At 49.6% G+C, this 24,332-nt stretch overlaps 2 protein-coding genes across 2 annotated transcripts in view; one reads left to right on the forward strand and one right to left on the reverse strand.

The window, feature by feature from the left end:
* MMP24 (matrix metallopeptidase 24) overlaps nt 1–24,332 on the reverse strand; it is a 352,153-nt gene that overhangs the window by 135,913 nt on the left and 191,908 nt on the right. The gene's annotated exons all lie outside the window — the stretch shown is intronic.
* EIF6 (eukaryotic translation initiation factor 6) lies at nt 3,122–19,925 on the forward strand. Its single transcript, XM_050918651.1, has 6 exons — nt 3,122–3,302; nt 6,706–6,791; nt 11,561–11,736; nt 15,422–15,598; nt 17,264–17,445; nt 19,564–19,925. Exons 1-6 carry the CDS (start codon nt 3,196–3,198, stop codon nt 19,571–19,573), a joined length of 738 nt encoding a protein of 245 aa, XP_050774608.1. The 5' UTR covers nt 3,122–3,195; the 3' UTR covers nt 19,574–19,925.

Consider the following 24,332-nt stretch of genomic DNA (forward strand, 5'->3'; position numbering starts at 1 on the left):
TTACTTTCATTCTGAAACACAATCAGGTAACCCCAAACAGGTCCAGTACTCTACAGAACTCCACAGGAAGGGAGTTTGGGGGGCTTTAGCAATTAAGTTGCTATGCATTGTCTAAGCAGTTAGACTGCTTGTACGTATAGGAATTATTAATAAATAAGTGATGTAAGAGAGGAATATCAATGCTTGAGGCATAATTAAGGACACTCCAAAGGCCATGTATGGTTAAGGACCGCTGTTGACCTTATTATAATCAGGATAAAGCATGACATCGTATATATCTGTGCTATCACCATAAGAAAGGGTATAAAATGCCATCCTCAGTTCCCATTTCTTGGGGTGCGTCAGGTCCCCAAGACTGTGTAAACTTAATCAGGATCTCCTTTCTGATGGGCTCCACTTATGTTCCCTTCCATCTTTGTTTCCAATGGTCTCCATACGTTGTAAATATGCACAATGCAAGCCTGTAAGTCAGAGCAATGCAGGAAACCACTTTACTGTACTTACCTTATTCTAATCTTAGTGTATATTGATCCTTTCCTATAATTTCAATTATAGTTGTCTGTACTAAATAAAGTTTGTGTTTCACCATATTCCATCTTTTCAATTAACTTTAAGTAGCAGCCTAAGAAAAGAACCTGTTAACTGAGGCAAGTGCATGTTGCACCCTAATACATAATCTTGTAAGTGCAATAACTGTTCAGGCTACAACTTCCCGACAACGATGTTGAGAGAGATGGTGCGAACTACATTTAAAAAGTAAACAAAACTTACCACTGAAAATATCAGTGTCCAGTCATGTGATTGTGCATGCATGTATGTGTCTGGGGTGAGGATGTGGAAGAATAAATGTGAGAGCATGCATGTTGCTGAGCAAGGCATTGCCATTCCCAGGCAAAGACTGTAGTCAACAACTATGTCCCCTGGCACATTGGAACTCTCAACAATACACATAAAGCTTGTCTGTGAGAGAGCCAAAACTTTCTCTGGGGATGGTCCAAGACTATGGAATGAGCTCCTGCAGGAACTAAGGATCATCACAAACCTCACTACATTTCACCCCATATGTACAGTGCATTTTTGACTTTGCTTCTGTAGTATAAACACACACACACACATATATATATAAAATACTAAAAGAAAATAACCCCTCTCCCCCACCAAAACAAGACTCCACTGCACCTGCTTCTCCCTCTGGGGAGAGGATGAGAGAACAAACAAGATATGATAGATGTCCTAGATCAGTGGTTTTCTAACTGCGAGTCATGACCCAGTACTGGGTCGTGGAATGGAAGGCACTGTGTCGTGACGGTTCTCGTCAGCACCACCAGCTGGGAAGTTAAAAGTCCCATTGATGCTGCTGCCCAGCTAAGGCAGACCAGTTCCTACCAGTTCTGACGCCGCGCTGCGCCCCAGAAGTGGCCAGCAGCAGGTCCAGATCCTAGGCAGATGGTCCGCAGAGCTCCTGGCCCTGAGCACTGGCTCCACACTCCATTTGGGCAGGAACTGGCCAATGGGAGCTGGGGGTGGGTGGTGCCTGCAGGCAAGAGTCACACAGCGCTACTTGTGTACCTCCGCTTAGGAGCCGGACCTGCTGCTGGCTGCTTCCAGGGTGCAGTGCCTGCCTTAGCACCCCTGCTGTGCTTCCAAAGGTAAGCCTGCACCCCAATCCCCTGCCCCAACCCTGAGCCCCCCAAAACCCAGAGCCCCTTCCTGCACTCCAAACCCGTCATCCACAGCCCTGACCTTCCGGCACCCCTGCCCCAGCCCAGAGCCACCTCCCACACCCTGAACCCCTCATTCCTGGCCCCACTCTGCAGCTCTCACCCCTGCACTCCAACCCTCTGTTCCAGCCCTGAGTCCCTCCTACACCCCAAGCCATTATCCCCAGCTCTATCGGATCATGGGCATCAACAATTTTCTTCAACTGGGTAGCCAGAAAAAAAGTTTGAAAACCACTGTCCTAGAGTCATCGAATTTAAGGCCGAAGGGACCACCTGACTTCCTATACCACGGGCCTCCATCGCCATCCAATACCTGCACACTAAACCTAACAACCAAAATGAGACCACGGAAAATTAGAAGCACAGAAAACTAGACTATGGGCCAAAGGCAGATAGGAGGGACCAAGGTGCACCAGTACTCGAAGGCCCTGCAATTATACAACTGAAGGTGCTGACCTACTGCACAAAAACCTATAGAAAATAGAATACCAGAGCAGACGGGTTGTCTCTGTTCTGCTAGCTTGCTGCCTGCCTTTACACGTGTGGCAGTCTGTACTGTTATGTCAACCCTTTTTATAAAACTAGGATACATTTTGTACAAAGTAAATCTTGTGAGGTATCATTTGAAAACTCACAATCTGATGACCGTTGTTATCCTGGTAAAATGTCTGTCCCAACATCGTATGTAAAGTGATAAGATGGTACTGTATGACATTGCTGAGACATGCTCCAAACTTAGGAAAGCAGCCCCAGCCCAGTTCCTCACAGACTGGAGGCAAACTGATACCTTGCCCCGGTGCCAACAGCAGCAAATGAACTGTCTGGTTAAGCAGCAGAGAGTCCTGTGGCACCTTACAGACTAACAGACGTTTTGGAGCCTGAGCCTTCGTGGGTGAATCCCCACTTCGTGGGATGCATGTCTGGCTAGTGGCTGTTCTCTGGCAGGAAGGAGGGTCCGAGCCAGAAATCGACATCTAGGCACTAGACCAGCCGGGGGTCCCGTGGGTGGGAGGAACCGCTGGGTGTGGCGATGCCAGGCCCCAGGCAGCCCCGCTGGGTACGGCGCACACACTGGGGTCCAGCACGGGCCCAGCAGCCGGCTGCCCACCCGGCACTGCGAGGCAGCGATGTCCAGCCTGTGGGCCGGGGCCCCGCAGCGAAGGTCTCTGGCCGCCAGCAGAGCCCGGGCTGCGCTGCGCGCCAGGAGGCAGCAGGGCCGGGCTGGGGCCCGCGGGCGCAGCGCGGTTCCCCGCGGACTCTCCCGCCTGCCCAGCGCGGGCGGGGCCGCAGCGCGCAGCCTCCCGAGCCCCGCCCCCGGCCGCGCTGTGCGGCCACAGAGACGCGGGGCGGCGCCGCTCTACCCGCGCGCTTCCGGTGGTTGCGGGGCCTGGACCGGAAGTTGCCGCGCGCGAGGCGGAGGCGGCGGTGCCGGTGACGGGGCGGGGGGAGCTGAGGCGCGTGCCGCGCTCCTGCCATGGCGGTTCGCGCCAGCTTCGAGAACAACCACGAGATCGGCTGCTTCGCCAAGCTCACCAACCGCTACTGCCTGGTGGCCATCGGCGGCTCGGAGAACTTCTACAGGTCAGCGCGGCGGCCGCCCGCGGGGCCCGGCCCCTCCCCCGGCTTCCGCCTGGGGCCTGGGCCCCCTCCCGCAGCTCCCTCCTCCCGCCCAGGGCCGCCTCCTTCCTCCTGGGGCCTGGGCCCCCTTCCCCTCCCCCACCTCCCTCCGCGGCCCCGGGGCTCGGCCTCCTCCCTCCCGCCCAGGGCCGCCTCCTTCCTCTTGGGGCCTGGGCCCCCTTCTCCTCCCCCGCCTCCCTCCCCGGCCCTGGGGCTCGGCCTCCTCCCTCCCGCCCAGGGCCGCCTCCTGGGGCCTGGGCCCCCTTCCCCTCCCCCACCTCCCTCCCCGGCCCTGGCGCTTGGCCACCACCTCCCTCCTGGGGCCTGCCCCCCCCCCCCGCCCAGGGCTGCCTCCTGGGGCCTTGGCCACCCTCCCCCCATCTCCCTCCCCGGCCCTGGGGCTTGGCCATCACCTCCCTCCTGGGGTCGGCCTGCCCCCCCCCCCTCCGCTCAGGGCTGCCTCCTCCCTACTGGGGTCTGGGCCACCCTTCCTCCCATGTCCCTCCCCGGTCCTGGGGCTCGGTCCCCCTCCTCCTCCCTCCTGGGGCCTAGGCCTCCCTCCCCGACCCTGGGGCTCTGCCTCCCTGCTTCCTCCTGGGGCCTGCCCCCGCCCAGGACCGCCTCCTCCCTACTGGGGTCTGGGCCACCCTCTCCCCCGCCTCACGGCCCTGGGTCTTGGCCCCCCTCATTGCCTCCCTCCACGCCCAGGGTCTTCCCCCCTCCCTCCTGGGGCCTGGACCTCCCCCCGCAACACTGGCCCTGGGGTGCCTCCCCCTCCCTCCTGGGTCCTCCCCTGCCCAGGGCCTCCCGGGGTCTGGGCCACCCACCTCCCTCCCAGCTGTGGGGCTTGGCGTTTCCCCCCCTCCTCGCCCAGGGCCGCCCCCCTCTCTCCTGGGGCCTGGGCCACCCCCCTGCCTGCCTCCCTGGTCCTGGGGCTTGGCCTATCCTCCCCCCCTCCTTGCAGTCTAGATGCTCTTGGAAGAAGAGGCTGGCGTTTTCTAATCCGTGGAGGGTTGTAAAGAGAGCTGGGATCTAGACTGTCTCCTTACGCAGCTCAGCCCGGTGTCCGATAGTCCTGCTTCATCTCCTTAGAAAGGTGACTAGAAACGTGTGTGTCAGGCCAGGACAGGGCCATTGGCTTATCAGTGGCTCTCAACCTTTCCAGGCTACTGTACCCCTTTCAGGAGGCGGATTAGTCTTACTTACCCCAAGTTTCACCTCACTTAAAAACTACTTGCTTACAAAATCAGACATAGAAATTCAAGTGTCACAGCACATTGTTACTGAAAAATTGCTTACTTTCTCCTTTTCCCCATATAATTATAAAATAATTCAGTTGGAATATAAATATTGTACTTACATTTCTGCATACAGAACAGTATAAACAAGTCATTGTCCATATGAAATTTTAATGTGTACTGACTGTGCAGTGCTTTTCACATAGCCTTTTGTAAAACTAGGCAAATATCTAGATGAATTGATATACCCGTGGAAGACCCCGTGTACCCCCAGAGGTATACCTACCCCTGGTTGAGAACCACTGGCTTATGTAACAGCATTGCATTTCTAGTATTCTCCATTCCTTCTGTTTCCTAGCTTCTTGTTTGCTTTTGACCACTGGTGGTGGTGAGCAGAGGTTTCAGTTGAGCTGCCCCCTGGATACCCAGGGCTTTTTCTTGGCTGTTACATTTAACTTGCCAGTAAGATGTGAGAGTAGTTCAGGCTGGTCCCTCCAGCCTGCATTATCTTGCATTTGTCAATACTGAATTTCATTTGCCCTCATGTTGCCCATTCACCTAGATTGATTTTGTCCCTCTGAAGTTCCTCACTGTCCTCTTCAGTCTTGATTAACTTAGGGCATGTCTGCAGGTACAGCGCTGCAGTGGTACAGCTGTGCCCATGCAGTGCATCTGGTGAAGATGCTGTATTCCAGAGGTGGGAAAACTATGGCCTGTGGCCACATCTGGCCCGCGGGGCCTTCCTGCCCGGCTCTTGAGGTCCCGGCTGGGGAGGCTAGCCCCTGGCCCCTCCCTTGCTGTCCCCCCTCACCCACAGGCTCAGCTTGGCTCTCTGGGTGGCGTGGCTGCAAGCTCCTGCTGGGCAGCGTGGCTGGGAGAGCCACCGGCCTGCCCCGGTGCTCTAGACTGCGCAGCAGTGTGGCTGGCTCCAGCTGGGCAGCGTGGCTGCCGGTCCTGATGCTCTGAGTGGCATGGTAAGGGAGCAGGGGGGTTTGATAAGGGGCAGAGGGTCCCCGGGGGGCAGTCAGGGGACAGGGAGCAGAGGGCGGTTGGATAGGCGTGGAAGTCCTGGGGGGGCCAGTCAGGGGGCAGGAGTAGGGGTCGGTGCAGTCAGGGGACAGGGAGCAGGGGGGTTGGATAGGGGGTGGGGTCCCAGGAGGGGGCAGTCAAGGGACAAGGAGCGGGGGGGGGGTTGGATGAGGCGGAGGCTCTGAGGGGGGCACTAGGGGTGGATGGGGATGGGGGCCAGGCTTTTGGGGGAGGCACAGCCTTCCCTACCCGACCCTTCATATAGTTTTGGAACCCCGATGTGGCTCTCAGGGCAAGAAGTTGGCCCTTCTCTCTGAGGACGGGAGAGAGCTCTCCCGTCAGCATAATAAAACCACCTCCATGAGCGGCAGAAACTCTGTGTGAGAACCTCTTCTACATACATAGTGCTGTGCACACGTGCGCTTATGGCAGTGTAACTTATGTTGCCAACAAAACAGTAGTTTAGATAAGGCCGTAGCCTCAGATAATGGTGTTGCATGTAGTTTTAGCGACCTCACTGTTCTCCCCTTTATCCAGATCATTGATAGATAAATTAAACAGCAGGTGTCCTAGTAGCCACCCTAGTAGCCATGTTTTCTAACCCATGACTGTACCTCACCTCTCACCCCACAGTACTTTAGTTTCCTTACTAGCTTCCCATGAGGGACTTTGAATTTATTTGGACTTCAAACAGCTTTTGACCATCAGCCTGTTGTTTATTTACTGCGTTGCTGACACAGTCAAAGAATTCTAGTCCTCACTTTAACATGAAATTAATTCATTTTAGTTGGGAAAATCGTGTGGGTCTAGTGGACAGGGCACGGTGCAGTGGGGCTCAGGAAGCCTGAGTTCTATTGCTGACTCTGCCATTAACCTGCTGTAAAGCTTTGTGCAAGTCAGTGAACTTCTCTGCCTCTCAGTCTTCCTATCTGTAAAATGGAGATACTCACCTTTATAAAACAGGTCAGGAACATCAGGTCTCTTGCTCAGGTATCTTGAGCTGATTTCCCGGGGGTATGAGTCTCTCTGAATTGAATGGGATTCTCTGTATATGTCCCTCTTCGCTTCGCAGCATCATTTCAATGTCATTCTAATTGCAGTATCTTTGAGGGGGAGCTTTCTGAGACCATCCCTGTTGTTCATGCTTCCATCGCTGGCTGTCGGATCATTGGGAGAATGTGTGTTGGTAAGTCATGTCCTTCGAGCTGATACCTTTGTGGGGTGCTCTTAATGGGGATTGGGCTGGAACATGTCATTTCACAAGATTCTAGACTCATTCTGCAGTATAAGGAATCCTCTGAGTCAAGACGTTCTGTAACTGGATCTGCCTAGGAGCCACCCGTTCCCATACTGAACAGGGGTTAGAGTTTGAGGTTCCAGCTGTGACAAATAGGGGATGGTAGGAGGGCTGCAGCTATAGCCCCGTGGACCCGAAGGGATTTCTTTTTAGAGGTTGTTGAGTGGAGCCAGTCCTGAGGGTGGGGCAGAGGAGTGGAACTGGGAAGACTTATTTCCAAAATCAAAAATGTCATAGGGTTTGGCTTCTGTTGTGGTGGTGGGGGAAATCACAGAGCCACTCCTCTGCAGCATGTTTCACACGCCTCTACTTGTGGGGATGCGGAGTTCGGTGTCATATGTATGTTTCTCTTGCTGATAAATCTGCAGGGAATACCCTGTTTTGATGGGCATTAATGGTTCAGCATTTAGCCATTACAAATACATATTGCAAAGGCAACATTCCTCCTTTCGCTAGCATGTAGCCAGGGACGCAGCAGGACACAGCTCTTGTTTTTACGATCTGTTCCAGTGAGAGGCAGGAGAATGTTCTGTCCTTTATCAGTTTGTCTGGAGCAGCTTTTGACAGATCTTGATTATTGTTATAACTGTGCTGCATTAGAGTAATGAAATGAGCATAGTTGGGAACGCCAGTTAGATTATTAGCAGTCTAGCATCTGCAAGGGGGATTTCGTTTCTCATTAAAGGGGAAAAAAATGAGGCTTCTGCCCTTTTCACTTTGCTTGGTAGGGTTTTTTAAAGGAATCTTCCACACACACACCCCCGACGCTTGTGTTAGAAATTCAGGTCTTGTTTGCTCTCTGAGACTGCAGTCACTGGGGGACTTGTGAAATCCTGAATTAACAGGCCAAGAAGGGAAAGTGAATTTTAATCAGACTGTTTTAAAACTTTTTAATAACACCTAGTTAACATTTTGGGGAAAGGACACCTTTGTTAAAGGTTCTATCTACACGCTCTGCATAATTAACGAGGCCTGAGACCCCAAAGCCCCTCAAGTAAAACCAGGATATTCCTGATGGCCAAGGCTGTGTGTTTTTTTTTTTTTTTTAAATTTAAAGGCAAAAGAGTATCTTAAAACAACAAATCTCAAATCATTCCTCTCGGGGACTTTCTCCCTCATGAAGAAGCAACAACAATCAAGGATACATCTGCACAATGATGATAAACCCGCAGCGGGCCTGGGTCAGCTCACTTGGACTTAGGGTCTGGTGGTTGCAAGGACCTTCCTACAGGTTGCTTTGGACTCAGCAGGTTTGGCCACTTGCATGATGGCTACCGCCATAGCCATGAGACACAGCTGCTGGCTTCAGATCTTGGTGTTCCAGCATGAGGCCTAGAACACTATCCAGGACCTACCTTTTGACTGTTCATCACTCTTTTCAGAGCAGACAGACTCTAGGCTCCATAGCCTTAAGGACTAGTGGGCAATCCTTAAATCCCTGGGGATTCACATGCCGGCCCCGCTAAGGAAGCTGTTCAAATCTCAGCCCGCCCCATGCTTCTGTTCTGCTCCTCCCAGGTAGGACTATAATGGAAACAGGGCAGAAGTAACAGGAGGCAACCATCTCAGTCCTCCTCGGGCCTCAAAACCGAACTTTTGAAGTTGCGCCTGAGGATGGTGCACCAATTCAAATTCTGGATCCTTCCCCTCTTTTTGTGAATCATCTGTTCCATTTCTACTATGCCTGGTCTCAAATAACTTCAGACCGATGGGTCTTGAGCATGGTAGAATTGGGATATTCTCTCTCATTCTGTTCTCTCCCGCCTTCCCACCCACCATCCCTGTCCCTCCTCAGGGACCCTTCTCACAAGAAACTTCTAGTGCAGGAGGTGCAAATGCTCCTACAACTTAGGATGATAGAGGAGGTCCCTCTGGAGTTCAGGGGTAGAGGGTTCTACTCCTGATATTTCCTAATCCCCAAGGCCAAGGGTGGGCTCAGACCTATTTTAGACCTGCGAAACCTAAACAGATTCATGAATCTGTTAAGTTCCTCATGGTCTCTCTGGCTTCCATCATTCCCTCCCTGGATCTAGGGGACTGGTACGCCGCCCTTGACTTGGAGGATGTGTACTTTCAAGTGTCCCCAGATGGTTTCTATGATTCGTGGTCAACAGCATTCACTATCAGTTCACGGTTCTTCCCTTTGGCCTCTTGGCAACCCCTTGGGTGTTCACTGAGTGCATGGCAGTCATGGCAGCCTTCCTATGGAAGCAGCAGGTGCAGGTATTCCCATACGTAGATGTCTGGCTAATCAAGGGCTGTTAGCGGACCCAAGTGGAGGACCAGCCTGGAGTGGACAATGTTCCTTTGGCTCTGCCTCAACCTGAATGTGGCAAAGTTGACCATAACTTCCACTCAAAGGATAGAGTTCATCAATGCCCTCTTGAACTCCACTCAGGCCGGAGCCTTTCTTCCAGAATCTCATTTCCTTGCCATGAGCGCCATCATAGAGGATCTCAAAAGGTTTCCAACTACGACGACTAGAAATTGCCTAAAACTGTTTGGGACATGGTGACTTGCACGTATGTGGCACAGCATGTCAGGCTGCAGCTCCGTCCCCTTCAGGCTTGGCTAGCTTGAGTGTACAGGCTGAAACGAGACCACCTAGACAGACTGGTCACAATCACTCCTCAGGTTCTCAAGTCCCTCTGTTGGTGGCTCAGTTCACAGACAGTCTGCCCAGGCAGACCCTTCTCCAGACCTCAGCCCTTGCTGTCGCTAGTCACAGATGGATCAGCAATGGGATGGGGAGCACACCTAGGAGGACTCAGTACTCAAGGTCTATGGTCCCAGGCAGAACTTTCGCTGCACATCAATGTCAGGGAGCTACATGCAGTGCGCCTTACTTGCCAGACATTTCAAACCCATCTACAGGGCAGATGTGTATCAGTGTTGACAGACAATGCTACAGCGATGTTCTATATAAACAGATAGGGTGGTGCTCGCTCCTCTCCCCTGTGTCAGGAAGCCCTCAGGCTGTGGGACATCTGCATCGCTCACTCGATACACTTGGAGACACTGTACCTTCCGGGCTCGCAGAACGAACTGGCCGATTACCTCAGCAGATTTTTTCGCAGCCATGAGTGGTCTCTCCGCCTGGATGTCACGATCAACGTTTTCCAAATAGACCTGTTCGCAACAGGAAATGTCAGCAATTCTGCTCCTTCCTGGATCACAGCCCAGGCTTGCTTGCAGACGCCTTTCTCCTCTCATGGAAGGGGTGCCTGCTGTACTCATTCCCACCGTTCCCGCTCATCCACAAGGTCTTCCTCAAGGTCTGATAAGAGAAAGTGTCATTAGTCTTGATAGCACCAGTGTGGCCCCATCAGCACTGGTTTACCACACTGCTAGACCTGTCAGTGGACACACATATAGCCCTGCCTATGGTTCCGGATTTGATCGCGCAGGACCACAGCTGCCTCCAGCACCCCAGCCTGGAATCGCTCCACCTCACAGCATCGAAACTCCATGGCTGAACTCATTAGAGCTTGTGTGCTGTGACTTGGTTAGGGAGGTTCTCTGTGGCAGTAGGAAGCCCTCCACTCAGGCCACTTATCTGGCTAAGTGGAAGAAATTTTCTATTTGGTCTCTACAGAAGAGCACTCCTTCATTGCAGGCCTTGATTCCCTTCATCCTGGACGATTTGCTTCACCTAAAACAGCAGGTTCTGGCAGTGTCGTCAATCAAGGTGCACCTGGCTGCGATTTCAGCTTTCCATCCCAGCTCAGCTGGGCCACCGAGTATTTACTAACCCTGTGGTTGGACGCTTCCTCAAGGGGCTGGACAGGCTGTACCCTCAGGTACGGCAGCCAATTCCCCTATGAGATCTTAACCTGGTGCTCTCAGGGGTGATGGGTCCTCCCTTCAAGCCCCTAGCAATGAGCTCTCTATTCCACCTTCTTGGAAGGTGGTGTTCCTAGTGGCTATAACGTCAGCCAGTCGGGTGTCTGAGCTAAAGGCCCTGACGTCCGAGCCCCCTTATACTGTGTTTTACAAGGCAAATGTGGCTGCACCTAGTATTCCTCCTGAAGCTAGAGACGATGCTGTGTTTGGTAGAGCCATGCTGCAGTCTGTAACTCTGTGAACTCTGACCCCTCCTCTGGGGGACTGCTTGGGAGTCACCTACTTGGAGTTGACATGAGCAAACACTCGAAGAAAAAACGGTTACCTACCTTTTGTAACGGTTATTCTTCAAGATGTTGCTCACATCCATTCCAAACCCCACCTGCCTCCCCTCTGTCGGAGTATTCGGCAAGAAGGGACTAAGGAGGCAGCGGGTTGGCAGGGTCCTATATACACCGCCGTGAAGGCGCCACTCTAGGGGGCTCCACAGCCGACCCGACAGATACCGCTCTACGGGAAAACCTTGCAATGACTCTGTAAGCGGCACGGGTACACCTACTTGGAATGGACGTGAGCAACACATCTTGAAGAACAACAGTTACGAAAGGTAGGTAACTGTTTTTTCTGACTCTAACCCCTGGGTGCTGGCTTGTTTTTTAATGGGAACTTTGCCTCAGTCATGCTGTATGTTGGGGGAGGTGCTGGGTGAGCCTGAGGAGCCCTGAGGCCAGGTTGTTCGGAGGCTTGGAAGTGGACAAGCCCAGCGGGTGAACACCTTTGACTTGGTCTGAAGTAGAACTCCTTTTTTCTTTTAGGGAACCGGCATGGGCTGTTGGTCCCAAGCAGTACAACAGACCAGGAGCTTCAGCACATCCGCAACAGCCTGCCAGACTCAGTCCGAATCCAAAGGGTGGAGGAGCGTCTCTCAGCTTTGGGCAATGTCACCACATGCAATGACTATGTAGCACTTGTCCATCCAGACCTTGACCGGGTAAATGGCTTTTGTTCTTTTACAAGTGCAGACCTTTAAAGCGAACCCCACCCTAGAGCTAGATTTCTTAGTTATTGGGGATCGCTATAAGCATTTCCAGTTCATGCCGAGTAACACAAGGCTGCATGCTAATAGCGTTTTACAGCAGGGGAACCTGCTTTATCTAGCCTTTCATTCTTCTCGGCAGAGGAATGGCAGAGTTGACTTCTGCTCTAAAAGCCTGCCTCAAGGTTCAGCTTCGATGGCCCGTCATTCTCCCTTTCACTAATCCTTATTTATAGGGCAGATAAAAAGACAAGCTCTGTCCTGAAGAGTTTACAGTCTAGTGTTCAACATACAGGCAGTCCTCGGACTTACCACACAATTGTTCCTGAACATTGTCGTAAATTGTAACTCCACAGTTACAGCTCCACAGTGGGACCGAGCATCATGAAGTCGAAACCAGTTGTCATAAATTGTATCAGGGTATCAGTTCAGAAGCTTCATAAGTCGAATGTCCTAAAGTCGAGGACTGCCTGTACTGGGACTAATGGAGAGGGAGTAGAATGGAGGACAGCCGTGATGACAGTATCAGGTGGTTACTCACTTGAGGCATGTGTGCATCTGGATGGCTAAACTGCAGCTGATTTTTTCTCTGGATGCACTGTGAACAATATAGATGAGTTGGATTTTAGGGGGATTTGAGTGAGGGAAGGGGTGGTGAGCTTATCCTGGTGTACAGCATGGAGGAAAGCAGAGAAATGGAAGTCAGGGACCCAGAAGCACAAAGGCTGTCATGGTGTGGTTGAGAGGGCAGGGTAAGAGATTAAGTTACAGGCATAGGCAGGAGCAGAGCTGTACATGGCTTTGAAACAAATAGGAGAACGTGATGCAGTTGAGAACAGGCAGTCAAATGAGAGCTACAGGAGGGGTAATATGGCTAGATTTGGCAGGGCAGATCACTGGAGGCAGCGTTTTGATTGGATTGGGGGCACAGTTTGGGTACCAGGAAGTTCAGACAGAGGAAGGTTGTGAAATTGAAATGGGAGATGATTAGAGAGTTTAGCAGCTGGGACTGCGGAAAAGCTGCTAGAACCTGAGTTGTGTGTTTCCTTGCTAGCAGAGTGCAGCCGGTATTATGTTGGTTGGTTCCTGCCAAGTGAATTTTCACCCTGCCTGGGAGCATGAACTGCCAACACTTAAGTTCTCATTAAACAAGTTCATTACTGCAAACTGATTTGGTTGTTGGTCTATCAAATTCCTTTCCTGGGGCCATTTGTCTCCTTCACTGCCTCACTTAGCCTGTTTCTCTCCTTAGGCCAGTTTCATATTTTTCCTCCCCAGGGTAAGGTAGGGGTCCAGCAGGGTCTCCAGTGGGACCTGTGTCCCTAGGTGAAGATGTCTAGGAGAAGTGAATTGCAGAGCCATAGGAGCCCCTTGTGGAGGGGGCTGCACCTTGAAGGAATAGCTCCTTGTTTCGTATGCTGCTGGACATCTTCCAGTCTGTCCACAAAAAGCTGATTAACAAACAGCCCAGAAAAGTGTGTTCTCTGTAATACACTTGTTCTGGGATGAACTTGTGGCTGAAGCCCAGTGCTGCAAGTCAGGAGACTTGAGTCTGTTCTTAGCTCTGCCTCAAACTCCCTGTGTGATGTTGGGCTAGTCATTTAGCTTTCTGTATTCCTCAGGCGATAATACCCCACAGGTGTCTTAATCATTCAGCAGAACAGTCAGGATTGTGCTTGGGGCTGTACAAGTGCATATGAGGACATGGCTTCCTGCCCCAAAGAACTAACAGTAAATGAAGAATCTAATGCTCTAACTTGAAAAATGCTTTGAGATCCTTGGATAACAGATGATGTACCAGTGCAGAGTATTGGTGGAGGCAATATTTGTTCTGTGTTCTGGTGTCAGAGTGTCTTTCCTTGCTAGGTTGTTGCACAACCAATGTTCCCCTCCCTCCACTTACACAAGGTTATGGATTGGACAACTACTAATCAGATTTGTCAGTGAGGGCTGTCAAAGACTAGTGCTAACTATTGGATTTGGTAGCCATGCCTGAAAGAAGAGACCATGTAATTCTTCCACCTGTTCCCATTGAGCAAGTACATGTTTCGTTCAGCACCTGGACTAGAGAAAAGGTTCTCTGTGCTGGTGATCTCACCTCTTGAATTGTTGTTGTTGCTTGTTTTACAGTAGCACAAACAGAACAGAGACCGTCCCTGCCCCAAAGAGCTTTAATCTGAGTAGAAGGCAAAAGACAGTCAAATACAACAAAAAGGTTAAGAGTAGAAGGAAACAATGAGACCATATAGGTCAGCATGATACACAGTGGTCTGAGGCCACCCGCTGCTTAGCTTCAGGTTTTGGAGACATTACGGCAGAAAGGGAGCATGGAAGAGGACAAAGAGGGAGATGGCTTTGTGGTTGTTTACAAGTTTCTCCCATGTGTAGGGCAGCATAGGTGACAGTAGGGGGTGCTTGTTTGAAAGTTTAATAAGTGGGTGGTAGAGACTAGCATTATTGGCAGAATGGAGTTGTCTTCATCTCGATATTCATATCGGAGATGCTAGCTTGGGTGGGGATAGGCTATGAAGGGCCTTGAAAGTGAATGCAAATAGTTTGTGTTTGCTGTGATGGAGCAGGGGGAGCAAGTGAAGGGATGCAAAGAGGTGTGACAGTCAGAAGGAGGCGCCAGGAAAGCTAGCCTTTGCAGCCATATTTTGAATGGCTGTAAGTGAGGTGAGAAGGGATTTATCAAGGCTGGAGTGGAGTAGGTTGTAGTGATTGAGATGGTGAGAGGCTAGATAAGGGCTTTAGCTGTATGGCTGGAGAAGAACAGCGGTCTTAGGTCTTTTGCAGGAAAAAGCGGCAACATGCAGACACATGGATGTGTCAGTCTAGAGGGCCATGTTTAAGATGATGCCCAGGTGATAGTGAAGATGGTGGTGTTACCCACAAGGAGGGGGAGGATTTTTGATGAAAGGTTAAGAGCTCTGTTTTGGTCATATTGAGCTTAAGCAGACAGCTGGACACTCACCAGGAAACCTGAGATACTGGCTGAGGTATTAGATGGAATAGAAGATGGCAGATCTGGAGTGGAGAGGTGGGTCTGTGAGGAATCTTAACATGAAGATGATAGTTGAAGATTCATAGATTCAAAGGCCAGAAGGAGCCACTGTGATCGTCTAGTGTGACCTAGAGACCTTCCCCAAAATAATTCCTAGAGCAGGTCTTTTTAGAAAAACATCCAGTCTTGATTTAAAGGTTGTCAGTGATGAAGAATCACCACACCTTGGGTAAATTGTTCCAAGAATTAATTACTCTCACTGTTAAAAAATTACACCGTATTTCCAGTCTAGCTTCAACTTCCAAAGTAAACAAACCATGGATGGGTGGGTAAGATTGAAGAGGAGGAGCATGGTTGACTGTGTTGAAGTCAGCTGGCAGGTCAAGGAGAAGAATGATGGAGTGCTAATTGTTTTTTGTTGTTGGACCTAAAAGAAGGTGTAGTTAATATACTTACAAAATGAAAATCTGAGCTCTTGAAAGTCAAAATAGATTCTTCCAAAATACCCTGAGCAAGTTTTCTCCCAAGTGTAGTTCTGCTCCCAGCTCAACTAATATGGGGTTTTTACATAATATTCTGAGTTCTGAGATAACATTTGTGCCCAGGAGAGACGCTTCTCGTTTTATGTATTTATAGGAGACTGAAGAGATCTTGGCAGATGTGCTCAAAGTAGAAGTTTTCAGACAGACGGTTGCAGACCAGGTTCTGGTAGGAAGTTACTGTGCTTTTAGTAACCAGGGAGGACTTGTGCACCCAAAGACTTCAACTGAAGACCAGGATGAGCTCTCCTCACTGCTGCAAGTCCCACTTGTGGTAAGGCATTTGTAGACTTGTGCTTTCTCTCTCCCTTCCCACCCCAGAGTCTTCTAAGGAGAGGTTTGGATCTTCCCAGCCTCCATGTTGTGTCCTTCCCCCAGCTGCATTGTCTGCCTCCTCTAGCTTTTATCAAGCAGCTGTAGAGTGTGGACTTGTTCGCTTCACCACTGCCCACGTGAAAAGAAGCTGTGCCCTCTCAGTAGTGTCTCTTTCCTTCTCCCCCAAATAGCCTCTCAAGTTTTCCGGGTACCAAATGCCCCAGCTGCCAAAACTTCCCACTCCAACTTCTAAACTGCAGGTGTATGTTTCAGTGCTTAAAGTCTCTGGCAAACAAAGTTGGAGTAGTAAAATAAATGTCGTCATTATCCGTGTGAACACTGCTATGACCCTGTGCTGATTGCACTGCGGGGAGGAGCTGGCCTGGAAGGCAGTACCACGCTGGTCTGTGTTTGCTGCCGGAGTGAAGTTGAATGGGCTGCATAGGACACGTTGCCTGTTCACAAGGTGTTGCACTCTGATGGCTAACGAGAGATCTGCCCTGTATTGTGTTGTCGTCATCTGGGAGTGTGGGGAAGGAGTGATGTGATTTGGCCTTTACTGGCCTTTTAAAAATCCCAGTGGTAGAATTATTCCCTTTGAAGCATGCGGTGGCAAACTGATCCCCAGTCCGATTTGTCACTTTCAGCATAGCTGTAGAGTTTAGTTTCCCATCTATTGTGTTCTGCTTGATTTCTGTGCAGTTAATTTCTCCTCTGGGTTTAAATGCCGCTTAGCTTTTGCTCTTGTTCTGCTTTTCTTTCTTTAAAGAGAGATCAGCTGTCCTATTAATGCCTTCAATTTAGTTTTTCTAAAGTGTATTTCCTTCCAGCAAGAGAGAGAGAGAGAGAATACATTTGCAGCGCTGCCTTCAGAAGCTGTCTGGTTTTATTTGTAGCTTAGCATTGTTAGTTCTCTAGTTCAGTGGTTGCTTTAATTGCTTTGGAATCAGAGGTCTCTGTAGCATAAATCTGGTGTGCAGCAGTTGGGCTGAGAGGGGAAGTGACTGCTCCTGCTCTGGGACTACATGGGGAACCCACTGTTGCCCAGCCCAGGCACCATGCCCCAGAAGCACTGGGCAGTATTTAAGCCAGAGGTTAGAAACCTGAATTAGGAGCTGATCTAAAGTTGAGCAGTTGATCAGAGGGGCAAGACACTGGATGTGGGGAATAATGACTGTACATTGTCTCCTGTTCCTCAGGACCTTGGTCCACCTTTCAGCAGAAGTATCCATCATAGAAGAAAAGCTTCTCTCTGTCACCACTGTCTCCTAAACAGAATTTTAAATAACCAAATATTACATTGTCCAGTTATATAGATGCAAATAGTTGAATCAACATTACCCATATAGGTCTGCTTATGGATGGAACCCACATGAAAAAACTACCATGCTTCAGCCCAAAAATGTGTCTCGGTCAGTTTCTTACCATCAAAGAGGTAACATTTTCAAACACAATGGTCTCAAATCATTGTAAGCATTGTGGTGACAGGAGCCTGCGGGATAGTTTGGACTGGTGCCCTTCCCTGGTGACTAGCAATGCAATGAAGTATAACTGATTAGCTGTCTCTGTTGCTGTCACTGTGGTCTTGTGCTGACCTCTTTCTCTCTCTGTTTGTCTTTGCCAGGCTGGGACAGTAAATCGTGGCAGTGAGGTTATTGCTGCAGGGATGGTTGTGAATGATTGGTGTGCCTTCTGTGGGCTGGACACAACCAGCACAGAGCTATCGGTTATCGAGAGCATCTTCAAACTGAACGAAGCGCAGCCAAGTGCCATTGCTACCAGCATGAGAGATTCCTTGATTGACAGGTAGGTGACATCGTATAATGTGCATATGCATCTTCAAAACCTGCAAAAACGAGCTAGCCAGGGTTTGTTTTCCAGGATTCGTTTCTTTCATTGGGTTTTCTTTAGATTCTAAGTTTTGTCAAAAATTAAAAAGATACAAGCTCTATTTTCTTTAATTCTTCCAAGTAGCTTTTTCTGCTAGTCACTTTCATAAGCATGCTTAGGGCTCTTATTACCTCTATGACATTATAATGGGAACCTACTAATTCTCACTGTAATTAGTTTCCAAGCTCTGTCCTCAATTTTCACGTGCTCATCTTCTAGAAAATTAAGTGTATGGGCTGAAATTTTCCATGCTTGTTTTTCCCCTGAAGATTAATTTTATTTTTGAGCAAAAGCCCTTCAGTTGTTTTTGAGAACAGTGAGTGAGACGTACAGTTGTTACAAGCATTTCTCCATACTGTTTTAGACACAGTAAAACAAAAATGGCTGAAGCTTGAACCTTGGCCTGAATGTAGTGTAGTCTTTAAGGACCAGCACCTTTGCTTCGTTTGCAAGGGAAAACCTTGATTTTGATTAACCAGAAATTCTGAGCATTTGAAAACAATGTGCTGAAGATGTGTGCTAGGTTTTTCCATTAAGCCTGTATATATGCATGTGGAAATAGTGCACTTCTCAGTGATGTGTGACATAAAACGTTCATAGCTTTTAAAATGACTGAATTGGTTTCCTTCAAACTGGGCTGGAATTCTGGATCTGTAAAACTATCCAAGTTTGACCAAGCCAAGACTATAACTGGGTTCAAAAAAGAACTAGATAAATTCATGGAGGGTAGGCCCATCAGTGGCTGTTAGCCAGGATGGTGTCCCTAGCCTCTGTTTGCCAGAAGCTGGGAATGGGTGGCGGGGAATGGATCACTTGCTGATTACCTGTACCATTCATTCCCTCGTGGGCACCTGTCAATGGCCACTGTCAGAAGACAGGATACTGGGCTAGATGGACCTTTGGTCTGACCCAGTATGGCCATTCTTATGTTCTTCTTATGTTCTTCTGAATAAAATTTTGATAGTTTAAAAATTCTTCATGTTTAAATTTAGCACATTTACACAGCTGTGACCCTCCCACCGTGCTAGTGATGATGACCACCATTGTCACCACTTGCTACTCTTGGTGGATGCAGCTGTATATCTTGGGCCCGACTTTCACTAACTGGGCCTGTCACTGTTTGAGGACTGACAAGGACTTCACCGACGTGATAGTAGAGACTCTGCTGAAGATCTGGGATTTCTCAGAAGTTCCCAATTGAGAAAACACTTTGGGCCCAGCAATGGGTCAGATGTATTTCTGCTGCCTTAAAGGGCTTTTAAACAATGTACTTCCTAGTTGTAAGTGTGTGGTTCCTTGTCCTGGCCTGAGTGGGGGTGTGGTGCACCATGGTCCTCCCCAGTGGTGGCTATATAGGGGTCCTTGTATATGACATTTATAAGGGGTTTTGGAATCCTTTGAGCTGAAAGGCCCTATGAAAATACATTTTCTAAATGAGCTGGACATCTACAAAGGCTAGGAACCAAGTCTCTTTACCTGCCCTTATGATTATGGTTGTACCTCTTTTATGTGCCACGGTGTGTGGACAAGCTACATAGACACGTCCCTGCCTGAGTGCTCCCAGTTTAGTGACTAGGTCCTCGCTTCCATTGTGGCTCCTCTATGCCACTCCAGTTGAAAGGTCCTCTTTATGCCAGCCCACAGGAAGGTCCTTGGGGATGTCGAGTGAAACAGTTCCATGCTGCCCCTCCACAGCTCCTGGTTTAATGGGTGGATGCAACTGAGCATAAGTCACAGCAATCCTGAGGCTGCTTGAACTTTCTCTGGGGGCTGTGCAGGTCCCCAGGCAAGGCGGAGAATGCTGAAGAGGTACCATGTTCTTGCTGGCCTGGTGAATCTGGCTGTGAGTTCTCGTTTGGTCCAGTGCACTGGTTCTGTTACTCTCGATTTATGTAACTTCACGTTCAACGACAACTCTCAGGAATTATAGGGCAGAAAGCTGGTCAGTGAAGAGATTGACGTGCTGCAGCTGGAGATGCTGGCTACCTTTACCTGCTCTCTGTTTGTTAAACCTGATTTCTGTTTTCTTTCTAGTTTGACATGAGAAGCGCTGCCCTGACCTTCCGGCACTGGCTCAGGAGCAGAGTGCCAGGCTCCTGTTTCATCTGCTTTCTGAATTACAGACACCCAGACCCTTCTACTATCATTTCTGTGGACCCTGCTGGGAGGGTGCCACATAACCAACATTTTTAATGTTCTGTTAACTACTTCCTACTGCAGAAACCTGGCAAACAGCATAAGTGAGTTATAAATATGAATGTTGTGTTGCCGGCTGCTGTTTTCCGGTCCTTTCAGTGATCTCAGCGCTGCTGCAATCTGTAACATTAGAGCTGCTCTATTTGTGAAACTGACTTGGGCCCTTACAGCTGCTAAAGATGCTTCTGTTCACACTTCAAGTCTGGTCTGTCTCTCTTTGCATTGACATCCTCCTCCTCACCCCCCCCCCCCCGCCCGAGGGAATTTTCTCTTATAAAAGGGAGTGGTTTTCTAACAAACAATAGATTTTAAAACACACTTAAAATGGCTTAATGAAAGAGCATAATGCTTCCTCTCGCCTGTTGCTAGACAGTTCTTCCCAGGCCAGATGGCCGTAGGCTACTTTGCCCTGTCTATAGCTTTACAGAAAAGGTCGGAGGTTGCAAGCACCAAAGATTGTGGCTGTCTGGTGCCTTTCTGAACTCAGCTGCTCTTTGTCCCTGTCTGGCACTCTGAAGCTGTCCCTTTGGAGTGAGGAAACAAGCGTATCAAAGGGCAAGTAGGTGTCAGTTCTGCTTACAAACAAAACTGCTTCATAAGGGACTATCCAGGAGTGATAGGGAACAGGTGGGGCAGCCAGGGCTCTGAAAGCAAAGGGTGCCTCTGGGATTCATGTTGGAGAGAAAAGACCAAGTGACCTCATTCTCCGTAGCTGTTCAGTTCATGTATACATCTAACACGGGAGCCATTGGCCCCGGCCCACAGAGAGTGTAATAACAAAGCATTGGGACAGCTGCTCCCTCTTAGCTGTCAGATATACATGCTCCCCACACCCACCCTGACTGCTGCTGATTGTCTCCTGTGTCACATTGCAGAGGGACGCCTGTTACTGAAGACTACCAAAGACATAATGTCTGTGATCCCCAGAGGGGCAGCTCCCATGAAAGGAACCTGCAGTTAGAACAAATGGCTGCGAGCCTTTGCCTGTGGAATTGGGCTCTGTCCTTCCCCGGAGGTGCTTAGCAGGGCTTGGTCTCCTGGCACCTTTGACATGCTGCTTTTGTGGGAGGAGAAGGTTGGCCCATGTTCTCAAAGCATGTGTGTTATTTCTCGGGAGTCGCCAGCTATCTGGCACGTAAGTGGGAGTTGCCTGTAGTTAGAATTTCCTTTCCAAGCGGCTCTGGTGGCCCTGCCAGGAAGGCGGGGGCGGAGGGGAGGGAGCGAGTTGGTGACACTGCTGAATAAGTTCAGTGGGGAAGAAAATCAGAGAGTTGCCCCCTGCTGAGGCTTGAGAAGAGTCCAGGCCTGTCCATCAAAACCCACCAGGCGATTGGCATGAAAGGAGGTAACCAGGTGGATAGGGCACTACGTGTGGGACATCGCCAACATCCGCTATCTCACTTCTGGCCCATGGCTCCCACCACAGCGGTCCTGGCTCTGCGCTGCTGCTCTCCTCTGCCCCTGGCAGCCCCAGCTCACGTGGAAAATGGGCCCCCGGGCTTGTGACTGGCCTGCCTGCCCTGTCAATCCAGCTGACTTGGAGAATTGGCTTCTCCCCACTGGCCCTGGAGTCTGTCAGTCTCAGGATCTTGATGCCTCTTTGGCTCTTTCTCCTGGGCCTGGAAGAGGGCCAGCCAACCAATCCTTCCCCCCCTCCTCCCCAAGTTTCAGTATAGGGCTAACAGCCCCCTTACACAGAGATGAAGGAGTATGGGTGGGGCTGTGACCCGGTGGTGGGGGTTGGAAAGTGATAAGGGCCGTGTGCCAGTGCCACTCTGCCATGGGGAGGTGGAGCTGTGACCCAGGTGGAAGAGTGAAAGGGACAGCAGGGGTGGAGGGGGCTGTGCTGTGATCCAGCGATGGGCAGGGCTTGAACCAGCAAGGAATGGGGAGACAGGGAGTAGAGTGGAGGCTCATGTTGGTGGGAGTTGCAGAACAAACCTATTTGGCAGCACAACGGTTGTGTTCCCTCCCACCCCCTCCGCTCCCTTCAGGGGGCCCTGTTGGGGAGAAGTTTGCAGCATCAGGGCACTACTGCAGGAAAGCTCACAGGAAATTTAGAGAGGTGCCCTGTTGGGGTGGGGGGAAGGTGGCTTTGTGGGGAAGGGTCTAGGACCCTGGGAGGGAGGGGCACAGAGGGGACTCGGGATGGATGGACTTGAAGAGCAATGGCTGTGGGGGGAAGGGGAAGGCCAGAGAGGCCAACATGATTTCTCAACAGAAAATGCCTTTTCCACAAGAGAATTTGCTGAGACTTTTCCATTGAACCCTAATATTTCCTTTGGGGTCAGGTTGACGTGAATAGAAATATTTCAGTTTGGGTCAGTTCAACATTAATCCAAAGTGCTGGGTGCCTCATGCCCCTGTTCTCTGCGGGCAGGATTCCCTGGCTGGCCCACATCTCCCACTATGCACTGGGGCCTTCCTGCTGGCTGAGCTGCATCATGGGAGAGGTGATCTCACAGCAGTGCACAGCCCATGGAAGGGACTGGGGGGTCAGAAACAAGTCAATGTTGAACTGACCTTCCTGTTCTGTAAGAGATTGTGCTATTTTGACTTTGTCTCAGTTTGCAGCAAGCACATGGTGAAGTGTCCGAATTGCTCAGGGGAGGGGAAGCTGGAGTTTTGACCAGTCTCCCTGTGAGAATATTTGCTGAAAGCTAGTAAGGGGGAGCTGCAGACCGGGAAACAAGCCCCTGATCCTGCATTGCTGCCACCTGGCAACTGCTTCCACAAGCAAAGTTGAGGCCGCGCAGAGGAGTGTAATCAAATGTCTCATTAGCATCAGGAGCATGTGCTTACATTTGTGTTTCCACTGACATCAATTCTAGAGTCCTGCGCGGATACAAAAATTCGGTGGTACTGCCAAGCTGCAAAGATGGCAAACAATACAAACACGTGTGGGTGCGACTATCCGCGGCTTTGGAGGGCTCTGCTCATACCGTCCCTTTCTGCTTGTTCTCTGGAGAGTAAGGGAGCACAGATGCAAGAATAATAGAGACTGCAGAGCAATGCAAGCATCTATGTGCATGAGTTTGGGATAGTCACTTACACAGATCATCCCAAGCAAATGCCCTTAAACCCTCCATCCAGATACTACGCCACACAGTCATGTGTTTTTAGATATCAGATAGTTTACAGAAACTAGTTTACATATGCCTTAAAAAATTCAGGAAGCTGGCACTATATTTCATATCCATAGCCAGATGGCCATAGCAACATGAATGCAATTGTATGGTTCAGAGGGGAGAGAGAAATAGCTGATGTATTTTAAAAACATCTATAATAAATGACAGTAGCTTTTCCGTTCATATTAAGGTCAGAGATCTTGTGATCTACCAGGGCTAGAAGAAAGCGTGGCATTTCAGCCTGACTCTTAACAAGCTCCCATTAGCAAATGCAAACCATTGCAAAGTTTTGTGAGCACTTATTGTTCCAAAATTTAGGTGTCAACTGTGAGAGTCCCAAATTGTACCCACAAATCAGGGACAGTGGCATAAGTGACATAACCTGCCTGCAAAACTTAACAGCAGAAAACTGTAGCTACTATTATTTATACCAGTATAGAATCATAGAACTGGAAGGGACCTCGAGAGGTCACCTAGTCCAGTCCTCTGCACTCATGGCAGGACTAAGTACTATCTAGACCGTCCCTGACAGGTGTTTGTCCAACCTGCTCTTAAAAATCTCCAGTGATGGAGATTCTACAACCTCCCTAGGAAATTTATTCCAGTGCTTAACCACCCTAACAGGAAGTTTTTCCTAATGCCCAACCAAAACCTCCCTTGCTGCAATTTAAGCCCATTGCTTCGTCCTCAGAGGTTAAGAGCAACAATTTTTCTCCCTCTTCCTTTTAACATTTTATGTCTTTGAAAACTGTTCTCATGTCCTCTCTGTCTGCTCTTCTCCAGACTAAACAAACCCATTTTTTTCAATATTCCCTCATAGGTCATGTTTTCTAGACCTTAAATTATTTTTGTTGCTCTTCTTTGGACTTTCTCCAATTTGTCCACATCTTTCCTGACATGTGGCACCCAGAATAGGACACACTACTTCAGGTGAAGCCTAATCAGCGCACAGCAGAGTGGAAGAATTACTACTTGTCTTGCTTACAACACTCCTGTTAATACATCCCAGAATGATGATTTTTTTTTTTTTTTTGCAACAGTGCTACACTGTTGACTCATATTTAGCTTGTGATCCACGATGACCCCCAGATCTTTCTGCAATGCTCCTTCCTAGGCAGTCATTTCCCATTTTGTATGTGTGCAACCGATTGTTCCTTCCCATGTGGAGTACTTTGCATTTGTCCTTACTGAATTTCATCCTATTTACTTCAGACCATTTCTCCAATTTGTCCAGATCATTTTGAATTTTAATCCTATCCTCCAGAGCACTTGCAACCCCTCCTAGCTTGATATTGTCCACAAACTTTATAGGTGTATTCTGTATGCCATTATCTAAATCATTGATGAAGATATTGAACAGAACCGGACCAAGAACTGATCCCTGCAGGATCCCACTCGTTATGCCCTTCCAGCATGACTGTGAACCACACAGTCTGGTAACGGTTTTCCAACCAGTTATGCACCCACCTTATAGTAGCT

This window comes from Gopherus flavomarginatus, chromosome 11, assembly GCF_025201925.1.
Source record: "Gopherus flavomarginatus isolate rGopFla2 chromosome 11, rGopFla2.mat.asm, whole genome shotgun sequence".
In the NCBI taxonomy this organism is placed as follows: domain Eukaryota; kingdom Metazoa; phylum Chordata; order Testudines; family Testudinidae; genus Gopherus; species Gopherus flavomarginatus.

Bases quoted from the DNA above. Each gene is read 5' to 3' on its own strand.
- EIF6 (XM_050918651.1), top strand. From the start codon at position 3,196: ATGGCGGTTCGCGCCAGCTTCGAGAACAACCACGAGATCGGCTGCTTC. The intron at 3,303-6,705 runs GTCAGCGCGGCG...TTCTAATTGCAG, and splicing joins GGCTCGGAGAACTTCTACAG to TATCTTTGAGGGGGAGCTTT. The intron at 11,737-15,421 runs GTAAATGGCTTT...ATGTATTTATAG, and splicing joins TCCATCCAGACCTTGACCGG to GAGACTGAAGAGATCTTGGC.